The 14,109-nt window shown below is 38.6% G+C and overlaps 1 protein-coding gene across 1 annotated transcript in view; it reads right to left on the bottom strand.

Moving 5' to 3' along the window:
- STAG1 (STAG1 cohesin complex component) overlaps positions 1 to 14,109 on the bottom strand; it is a 98,671-nt gene that overhangs the window by 33,793 nt on the left and 50,769 nt on the right. The window contains exons 4-7 of the mRNA XM_081910327.1: positions 9,918 to 10,082; positions 8,133 to 8,229; positions 1,310 to 1,386; positions 49 to 253 (exon numbers count right to left, since the gene is read on the bottom strand). Of these exons, the coding sequence (XP_081766453.1) occupies positions 49 to 253; positions 1,310 to 1,386; positions 8,133 to 8,229; positions 9,918 to 10,082 (544 nt within the window). The remainder of the gene's footprint in view (positions 1 to 48; positions 254 to 1,309; positions 1,387 to 8,132; positions 8,230 to 9,917; positions 10,083 to 14,109) is intronic.

Below are 14,109 nucleotides of genomic sequence, written 5' to 3' on the forward strand. Positions count from 1 at the left end.
AGCTTCTTATGCATAGGAGTATTATACTTTCCTTTAAGATGTACCTACCAGCAAGTGTACTGGTATGCCTAAAAGCTCGGACCTGTGAATCTGACAAACCAGTCAGAAGTGAGATCACTGTGTCCATCATATATTCATCATAAATGATGCTGTACTGACATTGTCGTATTAGAACTCCTATGAATTCACAAAAATTTGATCGAAATTTTTTCCACTGTGGCCCAGGCATCGTAAGTGGGTAATCACCACTGTCCTGAAGGAAGACAAAATGCACATACAGTATTTAACACAAGTTTAGATTTCAGCAGTCTCACCTTTTACATACAACTACTATACTGAGAGAATGCTATGTGTAAGAAATCTATTTTAAGGGGAAAGAGGACATTTCACTCACATTGTATCAAGACAAAAACAAAGGTTTCTGGATTAGAAAACTTTCAACAGGGAGGATGCTTGAGACAAGACAAAATTAGAATTAAAATAAGTTGGCTCTTCCTGTCATTGGCTCTGACTCCACCTACTGCTGGTCTCCCTGCCTTCTGCTCTATCAATCCCAATGAGCACCAGCCACAACTTGGGTGCTCTTTGATCCACCATTATCCTTAGAGGCTCAAGTAGTGATAGTGGCAGAAAGTACCTTTTACTAAGGCTGGTATCCTAGCTGCAATCCTATTTTGAAGTGGATAACCTGACTGCAGTGATCCATGCTCTGGCAATCTCCATTTTTTAGTTCCTGCAATACTGTGTGTGTGGGGGGGGTGCCTTTGAAGATGATCTAGCAACTTCAGCTGATGCAAAATCTAGCAAGAATGTTAATTGGGACACGGTGTTACGAACACTTCACACTGACCTATTTTACCTGCACTGGTTTCCCATTTATTTTTGCACCCAATTCAACGTTCTGGGTTTGGGTCTATGAAGCTCTACAAGGTTTGGAACCTCAATACTTACCTGTGCCTGATATCATCTACAGAAAACACTCTCTGTGTGCCCTCTCAATCTGGAGCTTGGAGGGTAGACACAACAGAAGCCATTTAATATCAGAATAAAACTCTGTACTCATAGTAGTGCTAGGGAGACTGCTCCAACAGCGAAATCATTTCTGCTTGTCTCCCCTTTCCTTCACCTGCACACTGTTCTGGGTGTGTGTGTCTTCTAACCATCACCACCAGGCAACTGGGGTGGTGGTTGTAGGGGAAGGAGAACCACATTGTGTCAGCAGGACTTGTTGAATCCGGTCCTATCCTGGAGAACTCTTAGCACACTTTTACCCACAGCTCAAAATATTTCAGAATGTTTAATACTATACCTCATCAAATTCTTCCGTCATTTTCCTGATTATTTCTGCATTCTGCATGTTCCTAAACATCTCAATCCTTACAGTGCCTGTAATAAAATGAATAAGCATAACATACATATTTTACTCTACTTAAGAGATTTCCTATATTGCATATCTTGATATTCTGAACTACCTATTAAAGAACGTTACGGCAAATGAGGAGCCACATCAAATCCCATTGTACTGATTATGTCTGGTAGCCAGCAATAAAACTTGAGTGTAATAGGAAATAGAAGTGCAGCCTTTCACCAGTGAAACAGTAAGAGAGGACTGCATCTGTTTCTGAGGATTGGCTGCTCCTCTTCTAAGAATACTGAAGCTTATGAAACAGCCTGATTACACTAGACTACTTTAATCTGCTCTATGTGGGTCTGCCTTTAAAGAAGCTTTGGCTGGTACTTGGCTGCCATAAGCCTAGATGCTTATTGGGGCCGAGAAGCCAGAGCTTATAATATCTATATTGTACCAACTACATTAGTTACCTGTTAGTTTTGAGGCCCAATTTAAAGTGCTAGTGTGGACTTCAAACATTCTAAATAGCTTGAGATCAAGTTATGCTAAGGATTATCTGCATCCATATAAACTTGCCCTTAATACTGCCTCCAGATACCCTGATTAAGGGCCTGTCATCAGGATGGTTTTGAACCAGACTTAAAGACCTCCTTATTCAAAGCTGCTTTTAAACTAATATTTGATTACTCTGAATCTGTTTTAAACTGCTGCAGTTCTAATATTCTATTTGAAGCTTCTTGATTTAAAATGTTGATGTTTTAATGTTTAAGAACCAAAGAAAAGCCCTGTTAGATCAGGCCAAACCTAATGCTCTTACAGTGGCCAACCACATGGCTATGGGAAGTCCTCAAGCAAGACCTGGATGCAATAGTACTCTCCCCAGTAACTGGTATTGAGAAGCAGCCTTCCTCCAATAGTGAAAACAGAACATATCCCTCATTGCTATGGTCCACTGATAACCTTATCCTCCATGAATTTGCTTAGTCCTCTTTTAAGTTCAAGTTGGTGGCCATCACTGTATCTCGTGGGAGCATATTTCAAAGGTGCATTGTGTGAAGAAGTACTGTCATTAATCTTCCAACATTCAGCTTCATTGGATGCCCCCACATTCCAGTATGAGAAAAGCTTCTTCCTATCTACTTTCTTCAAACCATGCATAATCTTAACACCTCTATCATATCCTCCCTTAGTTGCCTTTTTCTCTAAACTAAAAAGCCTCAATTCTTGCAGCCTTTCCTCACAGGAGAACTGCTCCAAATGCTTGATATTTTTGATGGCCTTCTCTGAACACTTTCCAGCTCTACCATATCCTTTTTGATGTGAGACAATGAGAAACGTACACAATATTCCAAGTGTTGTCTCACCATAATTTGTATAATGGCATTATGATATTGGCAGTTTTATTTTCAATTCCTATCCTGCTTAATAATGATTCGTGAATGGAGTGGAATGAAAATAATAATTAGCCCCAACCCAACATGGAATTCACCTTTTTCACAGCTCAGCACACTGGGTTGAAATCTTCATTGAGGTATCCACTACAGTCCCACAGCCTCATTCCTAGTCAATCACCACTAGTTTAGACTTCATTGGCATATATGTGAAATGCCCCATGTACATCCCCTCAATTTGCACACAGTGAACTGCATTTACCATTTTACTGCCCATTCACCCAGTTTGGAGTTCCTCGAAATCACTTTTTGTATCACCTTGAACAATCTGGTGTCATTGGGCAACCTTACTGCTCACTCCTAATTCTCTATCATTAATGAATAAGTTAACAAGAGCAAGTCTGAATACTGATACTTAGAGGACTCATCTCTACATCTGGGTATAGGGCAGTATATAAAATATAATAATAATAATAATCACTCTGCTTCATGTGCCTTAACCAATTACTGATCCACAAGAGAACATCCTCTCTTTTCCCATGACTAGTGAGCTTACTCATGAGATTGGTGAGGGATTTTATCAGAAGTTTTTTTGAAATGTGACTGGATCACCTCTATCAATATATATGCTTGTTAACCCTCTCAAAAAACCTTAGGGCTTATCCTTGCAGAAGTCATGCTGGTTCTGCTTCTGCAAGACTCAATCTTCTACGTGCTTGATAATTCTATCTTTAACAATGTCTGCTACTAGTTTTTACTAGAATAGACATTAAGCAAATTGACCTGTAATTTTCCAAATCTCTCCTGCATTTCTTTCTTTCTTTCTTTCTTTCTTTCTTTCTTTCTTTCTTTCTTTCTTTCTTTCTTTCTTTCTTTCTTTCTTTCTTTTTTAAAAAAGACATTTCATTGGCTACTTTCCAGTCCTCATTTATAGAAGCAATCTTAGAGATGTTACTTATTTTTGTTAGAAGGTCATCAATTTCACACTGGGGTTCTTTGAGAAGTCTTGGATGTATGCCCAGTGATTTGTCAGTTTTTAATTTGTCAGTAAGAACTGGCACCACTTTAGTCCCATAGGCAGAGCACACGAATCTCCTGAGAAAATACGCACTCAGGAACATATTAATTAAAATAAACTCAGGGGCAACTGAACTTAAGTCCTTAAAATCTTAGGGAGCTGCCTTAGCAGCACATTAAAGGGCCAGAGAGAAAAGCAGTTTACAACGGAAGGCATATTCAATAATGTATCTCTCTTGACCCTGGAAGCTGGAACCCTAGAAGCTGGTCAAGGAGTATCATCCCAGGCAGTGGATGACAATCATGATGACAGAAAGTTTAGTATCAGGGTTTTTGAAGTTACATGTGTAGAAAAATATACCCAAGTGATGTTCCAGTACAAATGTCTGTCCAAATGCACTAATTTAGCTTTTACAGATCGAAAAGAGCCAACCAGATTTCTACAGCATCAAAAGCTGCCATAATATAAAGAAAGGAAATGGTCAAGTAACAATCACAAGGCATTTTCTTCATGCAAGCAGTCCCAAATTTTCCCCAGTATGTGCGTATTTGGACAAACATTAAACCTCTTAACTGGAAGAACCTGGAAATGGATGCTACCACTGCTCAAGACACAGCCCTAATTAGAATAAATGGGGGGACGACGACTTTGAGCACAAAGAAGTGCACACAAAAGCAAAATGAGCAACTATAAATGCTGAACTTTCTTGATAGGCTCTCACATTTTGTCTGCTTAGAGTTTAATCTTATTGATGAAGCCATGGATGGATGGAGAAATCTAGAGACATTCTGAGCTGGTAGAGATAAAGGACTCTGTGTACATCTTGGAGTGAATTTAGGGGGGAAACCTACCAAACCTCTGGCGCTTTTCTTGGAAAAGAAAAAGAATGGAAGAAGTGTAAATGAAAAGGACATTTTAAAAAAAATCTAAATGGAAAACCATAGCAAATACAGCAGGAAATGGGAATGGAAGATATGGTACCGGGTGCCAATGAATATAAAGTAAGAAAAGAATTTAGAAATAAAGATGGAAGGACTTATTATTGTTTAATACGGAGGAATGGTTGTTGAAGTTATTGAAGACAAAGCTGATATGTTTGATTAGAGAAAAGTTAGATTTATTAATAACAATAATTAGAGAACCCCTTTTGGACTTTTTGTGTAAAACAGGAAATGAATTAATCTTTAAGACATCTGGGTTGAAAGATTTGGAAAATATTGCCTAACAGAAAATAGATCAGTTGGATGTCACTCGTTAATATTTTGAATGATTTCTTTTATGTAACTGAGAGATGGAAAATTGGAAGTCCTTTTTATTTTCCCCCTTTCTTTCGTTCAGTCTTCCTTTGGTGATTTCTTTTTCTCTTTGTCTCTGTTTTGGTTTCTGTTTTTATTAGTTTATTTTATCTGACTGAATTATGAAAAATCTTTAATAAAAAGCTTACTAAAAAAATTATCACCATCATTTTGTGAGGCTTTTTAAAATTTGTTTTGCTTTTCTGGTTTGCCTAGTCCTCCATTTACATATTCTCCTTTGACTTGGTGATCACTATTTATAGCCTGGCAATCTGCCCAGCATTCTATATTTACCAGCGAAAGACACTAGGACTAGAATCTCAACTCATATTTGTAAACATTCGTAAGTTCTGGTTACCTTGACAGAACAGGAACTGTGGAGGATAAATTTAAAGATAGAATTATCAAGCACACAGAAGATTGTTGCTTTGCTTATACAGTATTGGCAATCCCAGAGTCCCCTCTGAACAAACAAATTGCATTTTACACTCCCTGGGTTTGAGCCCATCTGGGACAGCGGATTTTGCAGAGATTTGCAATAGGGGGCTAGAAGAAGCAAATATTCCCTGCCCCTTCCTCATGGAAGTTACCTGTGACTGATTTGAGGGAGAGAGGAATCCCCCTTCCCCCCTACACCACAACTCACTCCATTCAACAGGAGTTGGAGAAGGAGAAACAGCAAAGTCAGTTTCTGCCAATTCCCTTCTGCAGGCTTTTCTCTATGTCCAACATGTGCTAGTCTCAAAAACCAATCAGTAATGTATGAACATCACATAGAAAACCACACAGACCAACCACCACAGTGCTTACCCTTAAGCAAAGTAAGTATACTATAATGGGTATAAAATCATGTGACAGCCATCATGTTTTCATATCCTCAGTTATTAGCTTTATCTGGTTTCAGGTGTTTGCTCGTGTCTTATTCCACTGGGATTTCTTAATAAAATGTTTTAAAAGTTACCATATTCCTTACAAAAATGGTTTTGTCTGGGTAAAATGCAGTCTTGCAATGACCTTTCTCTGAACATGAGCTTGGTTATATTAAATTAGCTGTGAGTTAAGTGTCTGGCTTCTAAGAAGTCAAATTCTATGTAATTTTTCTCTTTCCAAGTCTGTATTAGTGCTACATAACTTGGAGAACCATAAAAGTGACTAACTGTCCTAGGTAAAATTGTATTATTTTGTTTTTAAATAATACAGGGCAATTATTAATGTTCAAATATTAGTAGCAAGAACAGCTATCGATAATAGAAAAGCAATAATAGGATCAATAATCAAACAATTATTCATTGATTTCCAGCAAAGCAAAAGAATTAATTCCAAGTCTTGCAGATACAGGGGTGTCCCTTTACCAGACACTGGAATCAGAAACTATCAGAGAATACTAGCCAAAAGATAATGGCCTAGATTTAAGATTAGTTTATAGAATGATATATAGATTTAATTATGATTCCCCCCGCCCTTCATACTGGATCTTATTCAGTATGCTTTCAGTCATATAATTCAACAAAATAGAACAATCCTGGGATAACTGTATTTTCCTTTACTTCTAAAAAGGGGCCAGGCAGTTTAAAACACAAAACGAAAACAACAAAAAGACTTAATAAAGCAGGCAGATTGTTACAGCCCTAGCTTCACCCAGATAATTTTAGCTCAGCTAATATGGCTGAGAATTCTGAAGCTTCTAAATTAAATTGATTTAAATCTACATTGTTCAAAATATAGTATGCCATAAAACCTGGTTTTATTGGCATGTGAAGCAGCATGACAAACTCAGCTAATGTGCTAAGGAGGGGAGGGAAGAAGAGGACAAAACACACGAACTAATAAAACCATCACTCGTAAAATTACAAGACGTTGTAAATGGGGAAAAAGAAAAATACCAGAAACCTTCCAGAAAATTGTATGTTCCAAGAGTGAATTGTTTATAATGCACGTGGATGCACATTCTCAGGATAATAATTAAACTACAAGGGACTGTTATTCTCTTTTGACTTTGAAATGCAGATTAAAAAAACCTTTAATGTTGGGACTCTGGAAAAGCTCCTGACCCTCTTTGGTTACATCAGAGTTATCTAAATATGCTGATTTGTCTGTCATATGAATGAATAGTAATTAACAACAACAAAAGTTATTTTGCCACAAAACTCTTGCAACGTTGAAGTGCTTCTGTTTAGCTTCCCAGCCATTCCATCCTCATTATTCTAGTTTTCCTTCCCCGCCCCCAAGTCACTCAGTAGTTTCAGTAGTTTGCCCACTGAGCAGGGTCAACCCTCAGTAGCCCATTTGGGAATACGGAGGACTGGGTTCAGTCCTAGCTACATTAAAATCTTGCATTAAAAGCTCTCTGTTCCTTCCCTGGGGACATTTTAAAATAGCTTCTCAGTACAGACCAGAAAATGGCATATCTAGACAATGAAATAGTTCTAGTGTGACATTTTTATATCTTATGTGCCACTTTTTCCTTTCTTTCCACCAAAACGTCAGTTTCCTCACAACTCTTGCTCACACAAGATTTCATGTCATTGACCTCTTAAAGGACATTATTATTGTTATTATTATTACCCCTGTTGTTGGGTTTTACTAAAGGGTGTTTTTTTAAAGCATTTGACAATCTCTGGGTTGCCACTAATCTGCTAATACTTCTCTTGTGCAGTGGTGGTGTACCTTTGGCGGCATAACCACAAATATGAAAACACTTCATTCCATATTCTTTTCCATGCTCTTTAAAATACATTGGTTCTTTAACTTTGAAGAACAAGTTTCCTAACTATGGAGAAAGAACATTACAAAATATGGCAGCTCAGTTCTAGTTAAATAAAGCTCTTATATATTTACCAGGTACCTAAGATTTAATACCTAAGCTTGATTATTCTTTCAAAACTCTTGCTTCGTTATTACCATTCTCTGTATAGATATGGTCATACAGGAAAACACATGAATACACAATATACAAGTTATCTATCCAGGTTTTAGGTAACACACCACATATTATATTCCCCATTCAAGAAACACATTGGATGATGAGTTATACAGATTTAGAACAGTTTTATAAAACTCTTATCACTTATCCTTACCTCGGCATCCTGAACACTGGATGAAGAAGTTGATTAAATCCAGAAGTGCTATGTCCCTATCTTGTTTATATGATTCAATCCAGTCATCCACTACAGACTGTCAATAAAATAGAATTCAGATATTCATATCAGAACTTTTTATTTAAAAAACTTTTCGTTGTTTTCTTCAAAAAGTGCAAATAAATCCTGGTGGTTTATCATGACATCCCAAGTTTGTATAAACAGAACCTTTTGTAAGAGGGGAAGAGGGCTAACTCTCTCAGTTCAAAGGTCACATTTATCCCTAGTCAACTCTTGGGGGAGGGGTATAAATTTGAGTGTACACCAGAAATCCAGTTAACTTCATTTAGATCAGCCTTCAGAGAATTACAATAAAAATAATATGCATGCAGAACTAATGTGAGGAATAGTTCTAATTTGTCAGCAGTAACTCAAAGAAAAAAAAAAGAAAAAAGAGGAAGCAATCTTATTTCAGTAAGTATTTTGATGATATCCAACTTAAGTCATTGATGTGTCTGCTCTGAGAATGACTGGGTTGGATAACACCCTTAGACTTCCTTCCATCACACAGAGACAACCTAGCGATCAAAACCATATCTCAGTGTGTCTGCTTCAACACACATATACTAAAACTGTAGCTCATATTTAGAGCAACTATTTTTTTAGCATCTTTTCCAATTTTTCTACTTCTGTGCACACAGTATTTTGAGTACAAGTGTCAAATTTAAAAGCTTTCCCATTATTTGGCGGATGAGCATTTTCGATAAGTTAATGAAAGTATATTATGGCCTAATAGTATCTCTCCGAATGTGGCATGCCCACCTATTAATTTTGATACGTCTGCACAGCTGCTTCAAACGTATATTCAGCTGCTCTTTTCCTTAGGAAGACTGTGTACACTAGCCCTCAGTTGCTGTGTACCTTAGCAATTACTACCCCACCTCTACTGTACTCTCAAAATGTTGATAGTTTCATCCAATGATTTTTTTTCTAAAATCTGGTCTACACATATGTAAACCCACAATACAGTCACCTACACAGTAGTAAATAACATCCCCGAAGTTCAGCCATTTACCACTGCACGTTGCCTTTTTCTCATACAATTTAAAAAAACGGTTGAGACAACAAGTATTCCCTGAAATTTCATACTAATTCCTGTGTTTGGGGTACTTTTTTGTGCCAGCCAACAGAATGAACTGGGATTCCTTAAAAAGTCCCATGGGTGTTTTCAAACAAAAACTACATCTAAGGAAATAGACTTAGATAACATGGGCTTGTTGAGGGGCATTTAACTACCCCACGGTACATTTTAATTTGGTTTGGAATACAAAAAAGTCCTTCACAACCAACTTTTTTTAATTGCTTGAAATAATTATTTAAGAACATCAGTGAATGCAAACAATCACAGAATTTGTTATTTATTTAAGATATAAATACATACTTGGGGGGACTCAATAGAATATTAACAATAGTAAGTTACAAATACTCATTTACAACCAGTAATCTGGTAACAAAAAGGAATCATCTCTTAAGAATACCTTTAAAACTCATTACTAATTAAGATTCCATATTCCCATATAATCAAGATAACCCCATGCCACCCTTCTGCATAAAGCCACAATAGTTGTACTTGGTCAATACATTTCCTTACTGGGAATTTACCCAGCTGTTCCTTCAAGTACTTTGTGGTGCCAACTACCAGAAAATGTTTCTGGAAATGTACTAGGGTTCTGAATCTAGTTTTTAAAATTTAACAGAGCCTTCAACGGGCACCCATAATTTTACCTGCATAGCACTTTTGCCCAACTTCACCACCTCAAACAAAGTGACAGGTTCCCCTTCTCCATTTTGCTGGGGGTGACCATTAGCTCTTCCTCGACCTGTTCCTCTTATTCCAGTTTCAGAACGGAATTTTTCTGCTGGAGTCTTTCGAGGCTTCTTATTGGCAGACTGGGAAACAGAAGAGCAGGGAGAAAGAACCTTGATGCCTTTATATCATTCAGATCCTTATACTTACAGCTGTATTACTGAGAGTCCAGAGTTTTGAATTATCAGCAAGAAAAACAGTGCATTTTAAATATGCATCTTCGTTATTCATTTCACTACTGTATGGCTTTATATTTTAAAGAAAAAAATCTCAAGACATTAGCAAAACATGACACACCAATTGATTACCTTAAGTTCACAGGGCTGGATCCAGAGATAAGCATGCCAAACGCAGCTGACAGAACTTGACTTTTCCTCCTGCTGCTAGCTCCTCAATCTCCGAAAAAAGCTTCTTTCAAGGGTCAGGGGGCCTTACAGAATGGTGTGAGTATGGCAGGGATCCTTGATGAGGCAGCTTCTCACACAAAGCATCGCCTCCTAATTTTTGAGAAATCCCCATTCCTCTCCAGCCCTCCTCACCAAAGAATAACAGGGTTCCCCATTCTTTAGTTCTAGCTCTTGGGAGGAAGTTCTGGGGGAGAGAAGCAGGACAAGGGAAGTCTGTTTCTGCCAATCCTTTGGCATGCTTAGCTCTGGATCATAAAGCCATTTAAACAGATATATGTATTTTATTATTATTTTCATAAGCAGCTTTGCTCATCTAAGAAGAGCAGGATGGATGGATAGATGCAGGGCTTCTTTCAAGCCGGAAGTCACTGGAACTGAGTTCCAGCACCTCTGTAGCGTAGTGGCCGTGCACTAGAGGCTGCAGGCAGCACAGCGAAGAAGAGAAGCTATTTTGCAGAAAGCTCAACAAATCTGGTTGGTTCATTCACACTAAATGAATGAACCCGGATAGATGGATATATGTGTGAATGAATGGAATGCCACACAGTAGATAGCTCTCCCAGTTCAACATTTCCTCTAACCTTGAGGTACTTTGTAAAGAGGCACTATTTTAAATTTGTTTAGGTAGCTAACGCCCATGATCGCAAAGTTTAAAAATGAAAGAAAATTGGGAAAAGGCTGCAAAATTCGAGCTGAACATTTTGGTCACGTGTTATTGCCTTATTTCCAGTTACAAAACCCAAAAAGTAGACTGTAAAAACAAACAGGGGTATTATAATCAATACAACAAATAGTGTATTCTGGCATTGCTTCAAAGGTTCTGTGAGCAAACCCCGCCCCCTTCTGTTCATGATGGGGCTGTTTTCAACTTAGAAATAAAAATCCTGATATATCCTTCTGTTTTTCCTAAGTCCTTCTTCCTATAGCTAAGGTGCAAGTAGTTATCCATTGGCATTTGCACCAATCACTTTCAAGCATGTCCACTTTACATCCTCATGTCTGAATTGCAAAGCAAACCTTGCTTTGCAATGTGAACACATGCTCCTCTGGTATAAAAACTTTTCAGTGTCTGCTAAAAACATTTTTGTTCAGACAAGCCTACTCAGGTGTTTAGGTAGCTGAGGTATTTTTAAATCTCTTTACTGTTTGGCTCTCCATCATGTTTTACCTTCATCTTAGACAAACTACTAGCTTAAGGTATCTCCAATTCTGCTCCAAGGCAACCAAAAGTCTATGGTACCTCTCTTTCCTATGCTGATTTTCTTTCTGTCCTTGCTCTCATTGAGCAATCTATTTTTTTTCTTCTAGAGTTTATGCTTCTGCTTTTTCTTCAAAGTAAAGGTAAAGGTACCCCTAACTGTTTGGTCCAGTCATGGACGACTCTGGGGTTGTGCACTCATCTCGCTCTATAGGCCGAGGGAGCCGGCGTTTGTCCACAGACAGCTTCCAGGTTATGTGGCCAGCATGACTAAGCCGCTTCTGATGAACCAGAGCAGCGAACGGAAATGGGATTTACCTTCCCGCCAGAGCGGTACCTATTTCTCTACTTGCACTTCATCCTTTCGAACTGCTAGGTTGGCAGGAGCAGGGACAGAACAACAGGAGCTAACCCCATCGCAGGGATTCGAGCCGCCGACCTTCCGATTGGCAAGCCCTAGGCTCTGTGGTTTAGACCACAGCGCTGTTAGTTTCTGTGTGTTGCCACTGTGCAGAGCTTTGGAGTCACAAGACTCTGTTTTGCATTCCACACATTCCAGACTGTTGGAAGTCTCATGGAAGACAGGAGATGGATATGATGTTACTGTTTCCTGTTCCTTTGTTTCAGTTGCTCTCTGCCTTTCACAGAGAGAGGATGTGTTTTCTGTCTGCGTAGTTAGGAATAAAACTCTTAGCAATGTAGCCCATGTTTCTCATCCTTCCCTGCGTGCTGGACACTGCTGAATGGGGAAGCGTGCTTGGAGCCTGATCAAAGGCTCAGGCCATTAATTATCGTCGGAGGATGAGCTTTATCAGCTCGGTCGTAGCAGAGATTTCAACAAGCGCCACCCGCTTTCTTCAAAGTTTATGTTTTTAATTCCCTGCTTCAGAGACTTCCATCTCCTATTTCCCCTTCACTCTCCCCCAATTTCAATTATTATTTTGGAATTCTTACCAAATCTTCTCAAGTTACCTCAGGTGCTTATCCCTGTATTTTACTCTGTTTCCTGTAATATTTTGCCAAAGCATGTGTTAGATCTAGTCTGTCCGGTTTTGATTTTCATCTGTGTGGCACTTCTGTAGGCAGAGTAATAGCCATAAGCATGGTTTGGCAATTTGGATGTCACATGAGATCAAAGCTGACAAACTATATTTTGCAAATCGACTTGGGAGGGAGGGAGCCTGCAAGCTGACATCAAGGTTTTGACAGCCAAATCATAGCCTGGCCATTCTGTATGAACTTGAGCAATAGACTACTGACAGAATTACTATTTATTTCACCTAATTCTAATGTCTCACTTTCTAAGGATATTGGCAATGTTTCTCTTCACCTTCTAGCTTTCCTCTTATTTTAGGTTCAACATTGTCTTTTCCTGGTCAGATTCATTCTAGTGCTAAATCTTGTGGTTTCCTTATAATATTTCTAAGATTTATTCAGGTTTTTTTTCTGAGAATACTGCCAAACTCCAGGTCAGGCTTAATTTCACACATTGATTTTTGTATTTTGGGCAAGTTTTCCATTTTCTCACCTTCAGCCTTTGATTTGTTAATTCTGGAGCATTGCCAACCTTTCCCAGGTCTTGCAATGATAATCTCTCTCCCCTTTCCTATACTTCACATTGGCTGCCTATTCAATCTTGCACTTAACACAGATTGAATCTTTACTTCTTAACCATTACATGCACTAACTCCTCTCTATTCCTGCTCTTCCCTCCCTACTCACAGCTGTTTCTTTCTGCTGTTGACAGCATTTTTAATACATGTAAATCAGCACTTTGTTGCTGTCTGACAAATGCAATAATTTTCTGTTTATGTTGATGATACTTTAAATTTTCTTTTCCCATTCCCATCCCCCAGCTTGTCATCTTATTTTGTTATAATATGAAATATTGGTAGGAACTTGCCTGCTTTGATTTGCAATCTGCATGATGCCTAGCACAGCAATAGCAATAAAATTTAAAAGACTGATGACTGAAACATTAAATTGGAGTCATCAGTACAGTGCCCATAGATGCCACGGTGCCTGTAAATGCCTTCATTGGCAGAGACCCCAGACACTGAACTTTTGGGGTTCAAATGTTTTTTAAAGAAGGTGTCTAGCCCTCCTGAAAACAAGGCTATGAAGCAAAGCATGCAGGTACCCTATCTAAGCAATTTATTTGAAATGAGTCAATCTGGCTGCTTCTACTTGTCAGTAAGTCAAACCTGTAATTGATAAGTGAGCTGCTTGGACACCAGGCAATAGGAATTCCTGGGGTTCAAAGAACTGCCATTTCTTCCTGCCACTTTCTTTTCCTGCTACTGTCATATTTTAGTACTTGAAAACTCTATAGTAGTACAGTGGTATCTTGGGTTACATACGCTTCAGGTTACATATGCTTCAGGTTACAGACTCCGCTAACCCAGAAATAGTACCTCGTGTTAAGAACTTTGCTTCAGGATGAGAACAGAAATCGTGCTCCGGCGGCACGGTGGCAGTGGGAGGCCCCATTAGCTAAAGTGGTGC

Source organism: Podarcis melisellensis (genome assembly GCF_964234715.1).
Source record: "Podarcis melisellensis genome assembly, chromosome: 5".
Lineage (NCBI taxonomy): Eukaryota > Metazoa > Chordata > Lepidosauria > Squamata > Lacertidae > Podarcis > Podarcis melisellensis.